At 36.6% G+C, this 17251-nt stretch overlaps 2 protein-coding genes across 14 annotated transcripts; one reads left to right on the forward strand and one right to left on the reverse strand.

Annotated features, from left to right (window-relative positions):
• Positions 1-565: 565 nt before the first annotated feature.
• LOC123766154 (serine--tRNA synthetase-like protein Slimp) lies at positions 566-9574 on the reverse strand. Of its 13 annotated transcripts, none has more exons than XM_069321259.1 (4): positions 9015-9143; positions 7855-7948; positions 5587-5702; positions 566-3229 (listed from the first exon to the last, which is right to left on the reverse strand). In XM_069321259.1, the coding sequence occupies exon 4, from the start codon at positions 2860-2862 to the stop codon at positions 1417-1419; it is 1446 nt and encodes a 481-aa protein (XP_069177360.1). In that variant the 5' UTR covers positions 2863-3229; positions 5587-5702; positions 7855-7948; positions 9015-9143; the 3' UTR covers positions 566-1416. The 13 variants fall into 12 exon arrangements, with proteins under 13 accessions (XP_069177362.1, XP_069177360.1, XP_045611014.1 ...); XM_069321261.1 differs by lacking the exon at positions 9015-9143 and adding an exon at positions 9554-9574; XM_069321265.1 differs by having other exon boundaries at positions 7855-7962; positions 9015-9057.
• Positions 9575-9836: 262 nt separating this feature from the next.
• Positions 9837-17251, forward strand: LOC123766150 (nucleolus and neural progenitor protein). Its single transcript, XM_045755048.2, has 6 exons — positions 9837-10042; positions 12049-12212; positions 12961-13055; positions 14305-14490; positions 15337-15525; positions 15946-17251. Exons 1-6 carry the CDS (start codon positions 9955-9957, stop codon positions 16811-16813), a joined length of 1590 nt encoding a protein of 529 aa, XP_045611004.2. The 5' UTR covers positions 9837-9954; the 3' UTR covers positions 16814-17251.

Genomic DNA, 17251 nt, shown 5'->3' on the forward strand with positions numbered 1-17251 from the left:
TCCCAGCCTTTATACCAGTGAACAAAGTATTTGGTTAATCTTATAAAGTCCTTGAAACTTTGCTTTAGATTACAGGATAAAGAATATATAAAGTACTGTACAGTGTATATAGTTCCCTTTATTTGGGCTTATTAGCATGCATTTATTTACTACTTGTGCATGCAGGACAGAGCTATTAGTTCTTTGACAAGTTATTCCACAAAAAAAATATCACTTCCATTAATATCCTGTTTGAAGAGTTGCCGTGGTTGTCGGGTGGTGGCGATTCGGTAGAAGACGACATGTTTACTTTACAGAGGTTTTGTGGGTACCGAGGGTTTAAATAATGGTCCATAATTTGGCCACTCCTCGGAACTGTCAGTCACAAGTAAAACCATCAGCCTTCAAACACTTATAGCATGCTATATCAAAACTGTTGCAGTACTGTGCGCATTTATATTGTTAATTATTTATTGTTTAGGGCTTCTATTCCTCTAACTAGTGCTCTTGAATCTTGGTTTAATTATTAACTGGAAGAGGAATTCATCAAATGTCATATCTGTTCAAGGTTGAAGAAAACAAAAACTATGATTTTACCTATTATAATTTACACAATGTATTGAACCTGCAAGGTTCATTTGCAAATGAGGAATGTTTACACATGAAACATCTGATTTGCATATGATTATATATATATATTAATTACACACACACACACACACACATATATTATATACAGTACTTATTGTGTAACTGGAGTGAATGCTGGTAATTCAGATTCAGATTCAGATGTTTATTCAGGTAAGGTATATACATACAAGTGATGTTACATTAATGGATTGATATATAGATAGAGCTAGTACATACAATGCCTAAAGCCACTATTACGCAATGCGTTTCGGGCAACCAATAATATTGGTAATACCAATTTTTTCATAATTGGTAAATATGTATCCAGTGAACTACTACTTTAAAATACACACACACTGTGGCATTGAAAGTTTAGATCTTTCATCATTTATCTGGCTCACCTTAAGAACAACAAATATTTTCAAAGATTTTATTTAAACTTCAATACACCAACACAGCATATACAATGAAATATATTAGCAATACACAGTATTCATTCAAACTCATGTTATCCTAAACGAGACCCCATTTTGCTTATCCTCGCCTAAATACTGTACAGTAATATTTTTCAAGTTCTATTGTGTTAACTAATAATATTTGGCAATGTTGATGTTCCAAGTGTAAATATAGAAACATTCCTTAATTATGTCAGAGATATTACTTAAAAAATTATTGCCATTTTAGACAATTTTAATTTTTTTTATATGGGATATAAAAAAGTTGCTTCTTAAACTGAAAAAAATTAAATTACAGTATCTTGTGTGGATGTTAATACTGACTACAGTATACATTTTGTCAACAATGAAACTAATACATACTTATAATAGACTGTAAACAATTAGGAATATCATATGTACCATTCTCCTTTTGTTGATTTTCCATTAAGAGCCCCAAGAAACGTGCAACATGACAACCTCTGATATGAATCATGGATAAAAAACTTGCTGACTTATTACTGGATTTACAGAGAGTCCAAAGTCTCTTGCTGATATAATCACCACATACAGAAATTCGTGCAACTTCGTGGTACTCCTTTGTATTCGGAGAAAACATCTGCACTCCTACTGCAGCCGACTCGTAACTCTCTAGGTGTCGGCCACAATACTGTATTACTTTAAAATGTACTTGAAGTTCTATATAACTCTGTATTAATGATAGCAATATCTCATCCAATATTTCCATTTCCTGCACTGGGTTATATTCATGAACAACAAAGGCATCAACAACTGTAGACTGCCTGCAGCCAAGCAAACCCAGAAATGCAGAGCTTGTAGGAACATAATTACGACCAACTGTAACTAATCTGTGAGGTAAGTACTCTGATTTTTCTATAATTTGTTTTGAAAAATAAGCTGAAAATGCTGCTAAAGACCCACCTCCTATGAGATGTAGAGAATTCCTCTCCAAATCTGCTTCTTGATCTGCAATCTTATTGAGTTTGTGCCTCGCAACATAATGTGCACCACAGCCCTCCACAACAATTGCCTTTACAATATCCGGATTAGATTGTTGCTGATACCCAAGGGCCTTAAACCTTGACAAGAAATAATCACTACATGCAAGTTCAAGTAAGGCCAAGCCATTTTTAAGATAGTAAGCAGAAGGTGAATTATTACAAAATTCCAACTCTCCCATTCTCTCTCCTATCTGAACATGATCTTTTGGTTGGTATGTAAAAGAGGGTGCTTTAAATAAGCTAAAAATTTGTTTATTGCTAAAACCAGTGGTGTGATGCAGAGAATTTGGAAGCTGTAAGATGGTAATGACTACCATCTCCACCTTCCATATCTGCACAGTTAGGTCCTTTAATTGTTCTCTCAGCTTCTTCCCACACTGTTTCAGTTCTCTCTGCTTTTCATTACTGGCTGGATCCTTTTTCAAAGAGTTCATCTTCTTAGCAATCACTTCCCTCTCCTCTTCAAGCTGCAATCTATGGCATTCCAATTCTTTCCACTCTGTCCATTGCCTCATGATATGTTTGACATTTATATCTAATCCACGTTGAGTAATATTGAATTCCAAATCACTCAGATTTTCAAATAGTTTAGAAAAATCCAAATAGGGAGAAAGAAAACCATCTATAGTGGTTGCAGTTTCCCCAGGCACATATAATGCAGATGTTACTGCATTAAGCTCTGGTAATTTCTTGCTCAGTGAAAAGCATACTCCCCTTTTTGTATCAGAATAAAAAATATTCCTTTGCAATTGGCAGACTCTGTTGAGTCCTCTTATAACCTTAGTATATAGAATCATTTTGGTTTGATATTAAGTTTATTGCCAGTTATTATTGCAATTAAGTACTTTTAAAAGCTAAATTTTTGCCAAAATAATAAACTATTTGTCAATGTATTAATATAGCAGTCTCAGGATTACTTGTATGAAGGTATATTAAGCTTATCACTCACAGAACAGAATAGACATGAAGTAATAATGTAATGTTCCTAGTATGATGCATATTTAATCCTCTGGTTATCTTTCTAATTCTTTTAGATATCACTTGTATTTTCTTCAGATTCTTTTTCAAACTCCTCATTTAGATCAAAGTGTTTCACAGATGTTACACCTTGAATCTGATATAAATGAGGATTTTCTAACTTGAGCATCTTTGCAAACTGGCGACCTAGAAAAAAATTGAAATCTTTAGTAGATTTTATGAATCAGCAACTCTTAAATAAAGATTTTTTTTCATGCATACAACTATTTAGTTCTATTATTATTATTTTTATTTATTTAGTACAACTATTTGGTTAACCATATATACTAAGATAAAGGCCACTTTTATCCCTTGTGGAAAGCTTATGGCAAATTTGAAAAAACTAGCATGATTATAGGTATGTAGAAAGAAGTTTACAAATCATATAATGGTTTCTCATATGTACTAGAAATAAAAATAAAAGTTTGGAGCTGGTAGTGGCAGCCATTTGTTGGCGACAGAAGAAAATGTGAATGCATTTTCTTGTGGTAATTAAAAACCGCAAGTCTCTCCCTCAATTTTCTACACACACGCCAATTTATGATTACGTTTCTATCTAATTAAGGTATGTTATGTTGTTTTGTGCATAGTGACATGTTGTGTATTACATACACTGTGACCACTCACTGATCAGGCAGGATCAAGTGGTGCATGAGGAGACCAGAGGTGAAACATGGATGAATTGTTTCATCCACCAACCCTGAAAGCAAGCCGAAGCAGCTTTGCCAACGTCACATGACAAGAGGCAACAGTATTTGGCATAAGATGCCAATCAAGAAAAGCCAAGAAAGGACAGAACAACCCGTACAGACACTGAGGAACAATGACGAAGGGACAAAGTGGAGGAAGGCATGCCAAGAAATATCACACTGTCGCCTGGAGGAACACCGCAGGTGGGACACCATTAAACCAGCCACCTGATCACAATAGAGATGGTGAAATACATACGTCAAAAATCCTAGAAGTGAAGACTGGAGGGGAAGGTTGAACCAGCAAAGTACATCACCAGCCCTACCCTCTGAGAGAAGCAGAGCCATGGAAAAACACCCGGGTTTGAACACCAAGCAAGCAGCACAAGAAACCAAGGTTGGGCCAGCCACTAAGAAGCCAGAAAGATCACCTTTCCCCTGTAGGACTCCAATTGTGCCAGACCTCAGAGCAGCAGCTGGACTGGGGGAAAGAGGTACAGTATATGAATCCCCATCTCGACCAGTCCAGCCAAAAGGCAACTGCCGCTAAAGACTTACAGTTGGGACCAGTGCCAAGTAAAGAGGAACACACTGAGACCACGCTGACGTAAAGAGGTTGATGTACAGGCACCCGAATGTCTGAAAAAGCCACAGGATGGAGGCAGCATTGATGGTCCACTTCATGGAGACAGAAACAAACCGGGACAGACTGTCAGCCAGGACATTGGACACTCCCTGAACGTGAAAGGCACAAAGATGCACACCCCGAAAACCCAGCAGATATGCTACTCGAAGAGACTAGCGTCAAAGAGAACCCCACCCACCTGATTCAGAAAATGAACCATGGGGATGAAACAGTTCGAATGGAGTCAGATCAGAGAGCCCAGAGAAATCTGAACACTGCAGTGCCCCCTACACGGCTGCAAATTCCAGAATCGTACTGTGCACCTGACAAAGGGTTGGATACCAATGACCCAGGCTAGACTGGTGATCGCTGGTTACAAAGCCCCAACTAAGAGCCGAGGCAACTGTGAAATTTGGAAGAAAATCCAAGTGCCTGGCTTGAGATGGACTGAGGACAATATGGTCATTCGAAAGGAGGGGCAAGCAATGAACTGGTCCAACCCAAACAGGCCAAGGAGAAACCCTCTCTTTAGAGTCCCGTTGTGGAATCAGAAACAGGCAGGAAAATCCATCACAGAGATGCAGTCGTTTTGACCACGCCCGAAGCCACCCACCCTGAGATGACCTGACTAAGGCAAGGGGAGGAGGCCTGCCTAGAAATCCTCGAGCCTCCCTAGGGAGAAAAGACTGGCCAACTCTACCGCAGGCCTCAAAAAAGACCAGAAAGGCCCCACAAATCGCGGGACCAAGTGTTTGGCTTGTTGGTTTGGTTTGGTTAGAAATGGTTTGGCGCATTACCTATCACCTAATGCCCCTGTTCACCTAGCAGTAAATAGGTACCCAGGAGTTCAGCTTGTTGTGGGGTAGCATCCTGGGAAGGGTCACTAGTTCGACCCTGGGGGAGTAACCTCAATATAAGCCTAACATGTACTGTATGTATAAAGTGGCTGCCTGTCCTAGACACAGTGAATCTCCATCCTGCTGTGTGAATTGAACCCGGGACTTTTTAGTTGTTAATTAATTGCACTGATCACAAGAGTAGAAAAATCAAAGCAGTAAAATACTGTTACAAAATGGTACAATTCTCAATCCACCATGAAACTATGTAATAAGCTTATCCATCTATTGTATTTCTCACAAGAAATGGTTAAACAATATAATCTTGCCAATATATAGTAGCAAGATACATACCTTGAGATAAGCCACTAGTGTTTTCTTCAACTTTGAGTTGTTTAGTATGTACCAAATAAACCAGAACACCAAACAAGTGCCATGCAACTACAGCATAGGCTATGGACAGTCTCTGTCTGTAAAAGAAAAACAAAATATACTAGTTCTGCTATATATGATTATTTCTATGTCCACTTGATAATTATTATGCATATAATTTATCAACAAATTAAATGGAACCACATACTATATAGATATAAAAGTGATGTTCAAATCTACTGTATTAATAAAATGAGTACACAATACAGTCAACTCCTGATGCCATGAGGTATTCTACTATATGTGACAATTCTATTAGCGAAGACTAGTGACCAAAAATTTGTATTATATACTGTAGTACATATTCCAATACATATTGAATACAGTGTAACTGACCAAATCTTAATATCTTGTAAAATTATAAATGGAAATCGAAATACAGTACTGTACAAGCTCGGTTAACCGAAGCCCGCTGAATCGAATATTTGGGTTATCCAGCCAAAATCAGTTTCGTATCATTTTCTGCCAAACTTCGCAATATCTTTGCAATAACAGAAACTCGGATAACGGGAGATTTGGCCGGATAATGCAGACTGCCACAGAGTCCAAGTAAAATTCTGATAATTTTCTGGCAAAACAATATCCGAACTGAAATATAGATAACTAAAGACTTGGTTAAGTAAATTTTCAAGAACTACACATTTCAAAATCTACAGTATCACATATAGAGACAAACTACAATAAGATAAGCTGAAGTTTCTCTTTTAAATTATATTTTTTATTTAGTGGAAATATGAATTATGGTGGTTCTGGTACAAACAAATTTTGAATATGGTCATTTTTGGACTTCACCTGTAAGAATTCTGCTTATCCGAATGTCTGGCCTATTTCGCAGGGGGTCCTTCCCGTATAATTCGGATAAGTGAGCTTAGACAGTAATTGGAATTTTGTCACTGCTGAACACCATATTTTCCATTGCTCATTGAAAGATTTTGGTAATGTCTGACTGTAATTTTTATGCAGCATACTTACTTGTGGTAACTTTCATACTTATTTTAGTGTCATCAGCAAAGGATGACACAAAAATGTGGCTTGTACTCCTGTTTATGTCTTCTATAAGGATGAAAGTAATGGTGCAAGAAGAGCTGTACCTTGAGGGACCAAGCTCTTTAATGCGCATAATTATTTCCAATATGGTCCTGGTAGTACAGTTGGGTTTGTTCTTGACCCACAATCAAGAATTCTGGGTTTAAATCCTGGGTGGGGCAGAAATACTTGGGTGTGTTTCATATCACCTAATGCCCCTGCCACCTAGCAGCAAGTAGGTGCTGTACCTAGGAGTTAGTCAGCTTGTTGTGGGGTTACATCCTGGGAAGGGCCAGTAATTCGACCCTGGGGGGGGGGGTGTCTCTTTGATATTAGCTTAACATGTACTTTCTGTATAAACTGGCTGCCTGTCCAATGACGCAATGAATTATATTTTATGAGATATGATTGGATTTAGGATATCAAAACAGCATGGCATTTAATTTAGAAAGGCGAGGTATGATAAAATCTTACATTTTTGTCTAGCTTCAAAACTATCTATGAGATCTTTCATGCAGTTAGTACAATTTAATACTAATGTAATTTAACGAGATGTGGTTCAACTTAACTACTGAGAAGATGACACTTGATACAGAAATATGTAAGCAGGCAATGCATGAATTAAACATACAAAATATTACTAATATTTAATCTAATAATGGTTTTGGTCATGAAATTCATACTGATTTTTCATATAATATTTACCAAACTGTGTCTGCAGTAATGCACACATCTCTCTACAGCACTGGGAGTCAACTGTAATCAATATCCTGTATACAACAGTGTACAGGTATATGCACCTGTATACAATAGTGTACAGGTATATGCACCTGTATACAATAGTGTACAGGTATATGCACCTGTATACAATAATGTACAGGTATATACACCTGTATACAATAATGTACAGGTATATGCACCTGTATACAATAATGTACAGGTATATGCACCTGTATACAATAATGTACAGGTATATGCACCTGTATACAATAATGTACAGGTATATGCACCTGTATACAATAATGTACAGGTACCTGTATATTCATCCTCAATAATAAACCCATCAATTAAAAATACTGACTATTGATTTATGGTAACAAATAATGCAACCATACACTAAACAGCATGTTAGAATACCTCCTATAGAATTCAAACTCTCCTTACTTTGTTTGACTTGCTCGGTCTACAGGGATTTCAGAAGTGTTTCGACGTACAAATCGTCGCAGGAAACGAGGCATACGAAAAAGCGACATCCCATCTGCAACAAAAATGCTGCCGCCATAAACATATCAGTGAATAAATATAAAGTTGAACATGTATGTAAAACAATTACTGTGTTGTGTTATGGAGAAAGCATGTGGCTAAGTAATAGTAATAAATATATATATATATATATTTTTTTTTAAACCAGCTAAATAACCTAGCTGGTTCCAGTACTCAGTCATAGGTCTAATCACCACACTCTCAGCCTTGCCCTAAATTCTGCAGAGATGACAGCCTGTCACAAACGGGCAATTGCAGCATAAATGATCCTCACAGCACAGTTCTCATCCTTCTCAACTCACAATCTGGGATCCTGGGTGAGACAAATGGTTGGGCACAGTTCCTTTCACCTAATGTACCTGTTCACCTAGCAGTAAGCAAGTAATTATCAAAAGAAGGCACCAAACCTCACCTAGCAGTAAAGACATACCAGGTAGTTAGGCAACTGCTGTAGAGTTGCATCCTGGGGAGGAATTAGTTCGACCTTGAGTGGGACATTGATATATGCCTAATTTTTTCATTTATATAAATATATATATATATATAGCCAGGGGACACAACGGGAATTATCAAAACTTGTATCATGTAGCCAGCTCACAATGGAGAGTCCCAGGTTTGATTCCCACCACCAGACAGAGATGATTGGGAACGTTTCCTTCCACCCCGAAGTCCGCCATCACCTAGCAGTATACAAGTACCCTGGAAAGAGGAAACTATTGTGGGTGGCATCCTGGACCAAGCTAACAGCGTCCCGGCACCGACGACAGCAACTCCCAAGGCCAGTCCACCCTAGTGAGGAACCTTACCTCATAAAGCAACAAATATATAGATATATATATAACTCCTCTAAAGTTTCGCTTACGTGTGTTTGATTATATGTTGTGCTTGTGGTTTAGGGACGAGGTTAGGTTATATTACAACACGTGACTCAGGTGGCGAGAGTAGTGAAGAGGCTGCTGGTGGTGCTGGCTCAGCCGGGCCTCTCCCACACCACACGGCTCCACCCACCTTCTTTTCTCTTGGTTAAAACCTGTATATATAGTTATGCTAGGATGTATTACCTCAGGTTGGGCCGTACTGGACTCGGTTAGGTAAGGTTAGGTTGAGATGAGGTGTGTTAGGTAGGTTTGTAAATGTGATCAGTGTTGCTAATAGTAGCGACTTGGGCTACTCTTAGCGCTCCTAAATTTATGATTTAGCTCCTTGTGATTTTGGGGGGATAATTAAAAATCATTTGGGTTAATTTGTCTACTAATCTAGTAGACTCGCTAATCCAGCGAGTCTACTAATGTTTGGACAGTCAATGATTCTATTTATGCCTTTATAATCAGTATACGCAGTACGTATACTGATTGTACGCAATACAATACGCAGCAATTTACGCAGCGTGTAAATCACAGCTGCGTCTAACTGCCTGGTTGACCAGATCATGAAAGGAGACCGGGTCAGAAACCGGGTCAGAGACCGGGTCCTGGGAAATTGATCCTCGGAACCTTGGAAAGAAAAAATAAGCGCAGGATAAGGTAATCATCCCCAGGAGCGATAGATTCCCCACCCTCTTGTTCCGAGTAGCTGAATTTAAAACAAGTACAACAAGTACCAATATGTAATGATGGAGGACCAGTAAACCACTCATAGAGGGATGTGTCCACCCACACGTGGTAAGGTAATTTTCAGGGGAAAGCGCCAAGGCATTACGACTATATAGCACTCGGCCACACGCTGGCGGCACGAGCTTAAACTGTACACCTCTGATGCGCCCCCACAATACCTTTTGTTCCTTTTCATATAACATTTTAAATCATTTATAAATAAATAATAAATTAATTCATTGATCAATATATTGTTGTTGTGTAGTTACAAGAAGTAAATATGGATAGGTCAGTAGCGTAGCCGTTGCCTGTATCGAGGTCCGTGTCGTAGCCGTTGCCCGTGCCATGGTCCGTGCCAGCGGCCGGGGTCCGTGGTTAAATACATGTAATTTACAGCAAGTTACAGGGCATGGAAGTGTGGAACAGGCGCGAGGTGGTGCGCCCGCCCTCCTGCACCCTTCGGTACACTTCCAAGGAGAGGCAGAGGGAGAACTTTGGTAGGTAACCAACACCTTCCAAGAGACCCTTATGGTGCTACCGTTCCCTTCGGGTATTTTTTTTTTTATAAATTTAGCTTCAATTTATTTAATTTACGAATTTAGCTATCATAGTGGCCTTGATGGGGCCAGGAATCTAGCAACTTGGTAAATGTATCTTTACCATTCCCTTGGACTTGCAAACTGAATTTTCAGTATTTTGAATGTTAGCCATTCATGGCTTCGGTGGATAGGGCGAGTCTGTGAATTTATCACCCATTGGGTGGCTGGAGGTAAACTTAATGTACCTTATATCTTTAATGTGTGGTTATGAAGTGTGGTGGTGTAGTATTTATACACAAATGGTGCTTTAAAGTGCTGACATTACTGTATTTTAAAATTATATTCATGACTTGGAGCAGCACACCCATGATTTTGTTCTGACTCGTAAAGAAATCTGGCCCAAGTAGCAATTGGGTTAACCCATGTTTTGCGTTTCCACAATAGTCGCCCAAGTTTAAATCGGCGAATGCCGATTTAATGTTCAAAATTTCCCCATAGATATGAAGTCCCCATGGCGCAGTGGTAGAACACTGACCTAACCTAACCTAACGTTAGAAAACTTTGAATTTTTGGTTTAATAAGTTATCAAGATGTTTTCAACAATATTCTTGGGGCGTTCACCGATTTTAACTTGGGCGACCGTTGTGGAAATTCAACACATGGGTTAACAAAATTGACAATTTGGTCAGATTCTAACAAGGGTTCGACAAATTGTATCAGGTGTTTCGATTGCCTCCAAAACCCCATAGCAGATTGGCTGCTGGAACACCATGGAAAACGAGAGTAAAATTGTTGAATGTAATGTTGCTTTTTGTAAAGCTATGTTGTGATTCTTGTTAGTAGGCATTTTTCAAGATTAATATGAATGACATTTGTAATTATCAATTCAATAATTTTCTTAATGTGTTTAATTAATTAGGCAGTAGTTGTATCCCAGTGAGCTGTCTACTCTTTTAAATACAGTATTGTGATTAATTCACAAATTTACACAATTTTCGAGCAGTGCCCAAATCTAATGATTTTATTAATATGCCTGACTTTAGCCAAATTTAAAATGCCTTCCATTTTTTCATTGAGATTGACTGCTTAAAATTACCCAATCTCTGTAATCAAAATTTTATATTTTTGGGAGTACTTTTTGGGATTTGACTTGACTACCTATGTCTTCCACAATCCATAATTTCTTGTGATTTTGTTTACAAGTTAACTTAGTAAACTTCTTATTATTTGTTAATTTTTCCCTATTTATATTAATCTATGTATTTAATTGAGTATGACTGTATATTACGTGTAGATTATTTTCATGTTTAAGGCTTCTATCCCTCTAACTGGTACTTGTGCATCTTTGTTTATTTGGAAGATTTCTCAAAGTCACATTTGTTCAAGGTTGATGAAAAGAATAAAAACTAACTGTTTATATTATAACTGTATAATATACAGTACTTATTGTAATTTACAGTGTTTTGAACCTTCAATGTTCATAATACAGATAATAAACGAGAGGGTTTCATAACAATAATGAGAGAGAGATTATAGCGAGAGCGGATAAAAATAGATCACGCCTGTTGGTAGTCTGTGACTTCAACAGCACCGCTGTGCACGGCACCTGCATGTGCCAGCGCTGGTCACTCGGGTCGAGTCCTGAGGCACAGGATGTGAGCCCTGTGTACCTGCGGAAGTTTTAAATCGTTCCCTATATCTAAAAACGCCACATGGTGCTCTGTGCACCCTCAATCCAGCACCTCAAGGCACTCTGCACAGTGCAGTGGTTAAGCTAAGATTTTATATGATAAGGAATTGCCAGAAGAAATAAATGAACAGGCAGATACTGCAGTGTTTGTGACATGCCTATTAAAGTCCCTTTTCCATATGTGAACCTCATTATTTAAACTTGCATAATCATAGTGTAGACTATATTATAATATTTTTTTTTATTTTAGAATTATGAAATCTTTTACTTGCAGATATGTGTGTACAAGCCTTGCTTGAAGGCATCCTTTGTGGTCATGCTGTCTTGTGTGATAAAGAAGTATCTTGGTCTTTCCTGCGTGAGGTTGCCATTCTCACCACATCTCTCTTTCAAAATGGTCGACATCGTACAGAGAAGTTTTACAAGGCTTTGAAGAAGGTTAGTTTTATCTCTTATATTCTAAACAAATATTCAATGTTTGTTACAGGATCTTGATTCTCAGGCATTTCAGAAAGTTATTTATTCACTACATTTTTACACAAACGGTAATCTTTGTGTAGCACACTGTTATTTATATTTTTACTCTTAGGGGATACAATTAAGTAATGCTCATCTAAAGTCTTGCTGAATCTTAAAGTTTCTAATATAGGCATGGAGTGCTAACATATATTCCACAGATAAGAGAAATAAGCCATCAGATAGATTTTCATGTACAGTACATCGTATTTCCAGTAGAATTTTAAAAGTACTCTACTGTATTAGTAGATTTTACATTAATAAAGTTGGTATTTCTTTTTTTTAATCATTACAGTATAAGTAAATCACTGTGATTAATGGTGTTCATTTATATAGTACAGTACTGTATATGATGTATGAACCTTCAATAAAACTAACAAATCATTAGATTGTGATTTGTTTATGATTTTTCCACATACTGTACAGCAAATGAATATTTGTTAATTATGAAGTCTCTCAAATACCCAGTTGTATAATGGATAATGTTGCATATGATGTGGTTGAGTGTGCAATGAACCAATATACTGTGCAGTACAAGCATAATGAGTTAGTCAATTCTTATATAATTGTGATTTCTTTTGCTAAACTCTGTTCAAAAAGATTTAAAATGTACAGTATGTGCAGCTACTATTTTTTCTGCCCTCTTAATATGAAAATAATTCATCAACAGGTGGAGAAGTGTTCAGAGAGGTGGAAGGAGTTTAATCTTGGGGAAATTTTAGTTGATCTCCGTCAGTTGATGCCAGCTATTCCCCCTACCCACAAGTAAGATCGATTAACCTCTAAACTGCATAAAACTTCAAATGAAGTGTGACATTGAAGGGGTATAATTCAAAAAATATTTGAATTATGTAAAAATTACTTAAAAATGTTAAACAAATCTCCAACTTATTTGCTTCGGCTTCGTGAAACTTGTATCAAAATATTTTTAGAAATTGATTTTAGACGAATATTTAAAAAAAAAAGAACGTTTTGTTGATAAAGAGAACAGCTCCTATTAACTGGAACTGATGGAAAATGCAATAATAAAAAGATGCAAGCACCTGTCCGATGCACAAAGAATAGTAGTAAGAAGTGTTCACAAAGTGGATATACAGCTGGTGCCCTTATAGCATTGGTGAATAATACATAATAACACATAATAATGAGTAATTATGTTATTAGAGCTCTATTTTGTTATATATCATATAAATACATTGCCCAATGTTATTATCAGTTACTTTCAACAATGTTCAAAAAATATATATTTTTTTAGGGGATTTTTTTTTTCCTCCTTTGTTTATTATTTGAATTTGTTTTAACCTTTACATCCTGGAGAATCCATACTCGTCCCTAACTATGTGAAGCCAGAATTAAATGGGCCAACAAATCGGTTACAACTCTCGGAACTTTCCCTCCGAAAGGGTGGGGGGTGCAATCTGCTGACGGCATTAGTGACGTTTGCTTGTTTTAGTTTGGGAGTGCTGCCTCCCTGTTCGGTTTTATTTATGCCTACCTTTCTGGGTGCCAAACCCCAGTCAATGGCAGACGTGGAATGCTTCCAAACACATGGGGGTTTCTATAGGCAAGATCTCCATTGACTGATGCCACAGTCTAATACATATCAGCCTGGTAAGCTCTGGGGCTCACCCAGAAAATGGTGTTCCATTACATTCAGTGCTGATTTTTTTAATGTGTTTTATTAGGAAATGTGTATTATTTATTTAGTTATTTTTTTTTTAATATATAAAACTTTGGTCTTTCCAATGGTGTCAAATAAATGTCATGGCCGTAATATATGTTTAAACAATTCATAAAATAATTTTTTTTTTGTTTAACTATTAATAGTAGTAATGCTTATGTTTTAAATGCTAAATGTCAAATATAAAAGTGAAAACATGGTAAGTAGTAAGCCTGATTCGGTAATCATGAATACTTGTGTATACATTATGCTACCAGTGGTATGCTGCACTTTTGTATTAAGTTTTGTAATTTTGTATTTGTATTGTACTTTAATGTATTTGCTTTTTAACAGGTGTGTCCGTTTGCCATCTAAACAAATGTTTGATTACCTGCTTATAAAAATATTAGGAGGCTTCCATCTTCTCCTTGGTTTAGATGGATACTGTAGAGAGGCTGCCGGCTATCTCGTCTCCAAGATTTCATCTGGTCATTTTTTCAGCACAGCGATGGCTTTTTTAGCTAATGTTGCAAGAATAAGGTGAGGAAATTTTTTGTTTAATTTTGTATTGCTTTCAGATTCTTGTTTAATATTGATACGTGAATATCAATATTAATATTTTCTTTTAAGTCAGAATGCCAAAAACTTATTATTTATGGTATGAATTCATTCCAGCATAAATTTATATTTGACAATTGATAAGTGTTTCCTGAATGCAGTTCAATATATAACAAGTGAATATATGTAGAACTTCATTGAAGACATGTAAGATTTAATTATAATACCATATGAAATATGTACTGAGCATTTTTGTGTTGGACTGTGGATTAATCTGCTGAACAAAAGCTCCTTTGCAATTACTATATTAGAATTATCAGTGAATGATTAACTAGATCCTCCTCCCCCATCAATATAACGCCCCTTCTCCATGAACATAATGCCTTTCCCCCACCCCAACAACACTTGGTCATCACACACTTTGCCATAACCTCCCTTCCCCAATAGACCCCACCATTCACAACCCACCTGCACCCACTAGAGCCTACCACCCACCCACATACATGAATGACCCATCCACATTCATAAGTGGACAGAATGATTTGTGTGTAATGTGATGCATCTCTCAGAGACTGGGGAGGGGAATGCCCTTGTTAGTTAGCTGAGAAATGTTGGTGTGTGGGTAGGGGGTTGTGACCCACTGTGTTGTTCAGTGGGATATGACATAAAGGCTAAAAGTTGTTTAATGCTATAAGTCTTACATATTTGTAGAATGACTCAAAAAAAAGGCTTTATGTATTTATTGAGGTACTGTCAAGTAATTAACAGATTTTATCACAAAGTAGATTACTTCATCATGGTTGTTAAACCACACACACGTACTTGCAGGGCTCTTGCACTTGACTTGTCGGGACAACTGGCAAAAGTGTATGATGACATCTTTCCTTGGATAGAACACCTGAAAAGTAGCAGTACACCTTGTTTAGCAATTAAAGGTTCTCTGCCTTCAAAGCTTTCCGACAGTCTACAGCAGTATTCCAGTTCATTAGATGAAAATAGCAATTCCATGCTTACTGAGTAAGTACTGCACTGTAACTGCAATAATATGTATTGAGTCAGGTACAGTATTCTGAATTATATTTCTGTAAATTCATGCTCTTTTTTTATATAAACAAATTATAAATATATGGAAAGGGATTAGATTTGACAGAATACAGTAATTTTATATATGCACCACTTCATATTTGTATGTATGTGGCTAGTGAACATATCCAAACCACACATAAGTAAATGAAGAAATGATGTCATCTTTGTCCATCTTGGACCATTATAAAGCTGTATAATAGAGTGGACGAGATAAACTATTTAACATAATAGAATTGGGTAATGCGGAATGTGATTAGCAACCAAACATAATAAAACTATATTTTATGTATATAATCAATAATGATTACCGAGTTTCTCATTAATTAACATCTCTTTTTTTTTTTTTTACAGGGATACTCCCAAAGTTATGAATTTTTCACACAAGTTAAACATCTTCAAAAAGGAAGACAAAAATGTTGACACAAATTTCTGTTGCTATGAACTGTCAGAAAGTAAGGACGATTTAAGGAAAGCTACACAATCTGAAAGGTTTTTAAACAAGGAAGTCAAACTTGCAGAAAATGTCAAGGTTCCTGCCCCATTAGAGTGTCTTGAAGATATTGGTGTGTGCATAAATGATGATAACCAAATTATGAAGCGTTCCAGTAATGTTAATAACAATGCCAGTAAACGAAAGAAAGTCACCGATAGCTCAGGCATGTGTAAACCAGGAATGATGGTAGTGAGGTGTAATAATTCTGGAACTGATAATTTTTTGAATGTCGGTGTAGAAAAGAATTCGTCCAAGCTCAAAAGAAAGAGGGAGGCAGTAGATCCAGCAAACAACAAGAAAAATAAGACTAATATTGGTCCCCACTGCAAGTTGAATATGGAAGACAACAACATTACTCCAACTTTTTTTAGACATTATCTGAGTGTCAATCAAAAAATAAAGAAAATTAATTGCATTGAAGATATGAGTAGTTTTCTAAAACAGGAAAAAGAGAGAAGATGCAAGAAAGACAGTAATAGAATTTCAATACTGCTGAGGGAGGAGGACTGGATTATGATGGTCAAATCCATGAAATCCAAACTGAAAAAAAATGAGGAATTGAGAGAGAGTGTGAGTGCTTCAAATGGAAATCTTGATGTGAACACATTGATGAAAAAGGTAAAGATCAGATTAAAATTTTGGTTATTATTCCCAGAGCTAAAGGGTAAAAAGCCTGAGAATTGGAAAAGTATGTTGTGTGATATAAAGAATGGTACAAACAATTGACGTGATGTATTAACAAGACATGATGACCTATTATCTATGTCTGATGTATATGTCACAGCAAATTAGGGTAAGGAGCTTTATAAGAATGACTTTGGCACAAATATAAACAATTTATTTAGTAATTGTCATTTGGTCTTTGATAGTTCACTCTTAGGGTGAAATCTTGTTTTTGTTGAGGTATGAACAAATCTACAAGGACAGTGATGAGGGTTCAACCCTACGTCCGGGATGATGTAATAAAAGTATGTTGGTGGGTCTCTTCTGTCTTGCTTGCTTTTGTGCTTAGCAATTTTATACATTTTAAAAGTAAACAGTTTCACTAAAAGCAAAAAAAAAAAAAAAAATACCATCTGATATATTTAGGGGATAGGTAACATGATTTTATTAATGTACAAAATTAATGCCCCTTTTTTTTATAATAAAATTATATTTATTATG

Source organism: Procambarus clarkii, chromosome 9 (genome assembly GCF_040958095.1).
Source record: "Procambarus clarkii isolate CNS0578487 chromosome 9, FALCON_Pclarkii_2.0, whole genome shotgun sequence".
In the NCBI taxonomy this organism is placed as follows: Eukaryota; Metazoa; Arthropoda; class Malacostraca; order Decapoda; family Cambaridae; genus Procambarus; species Procambarus clarkii.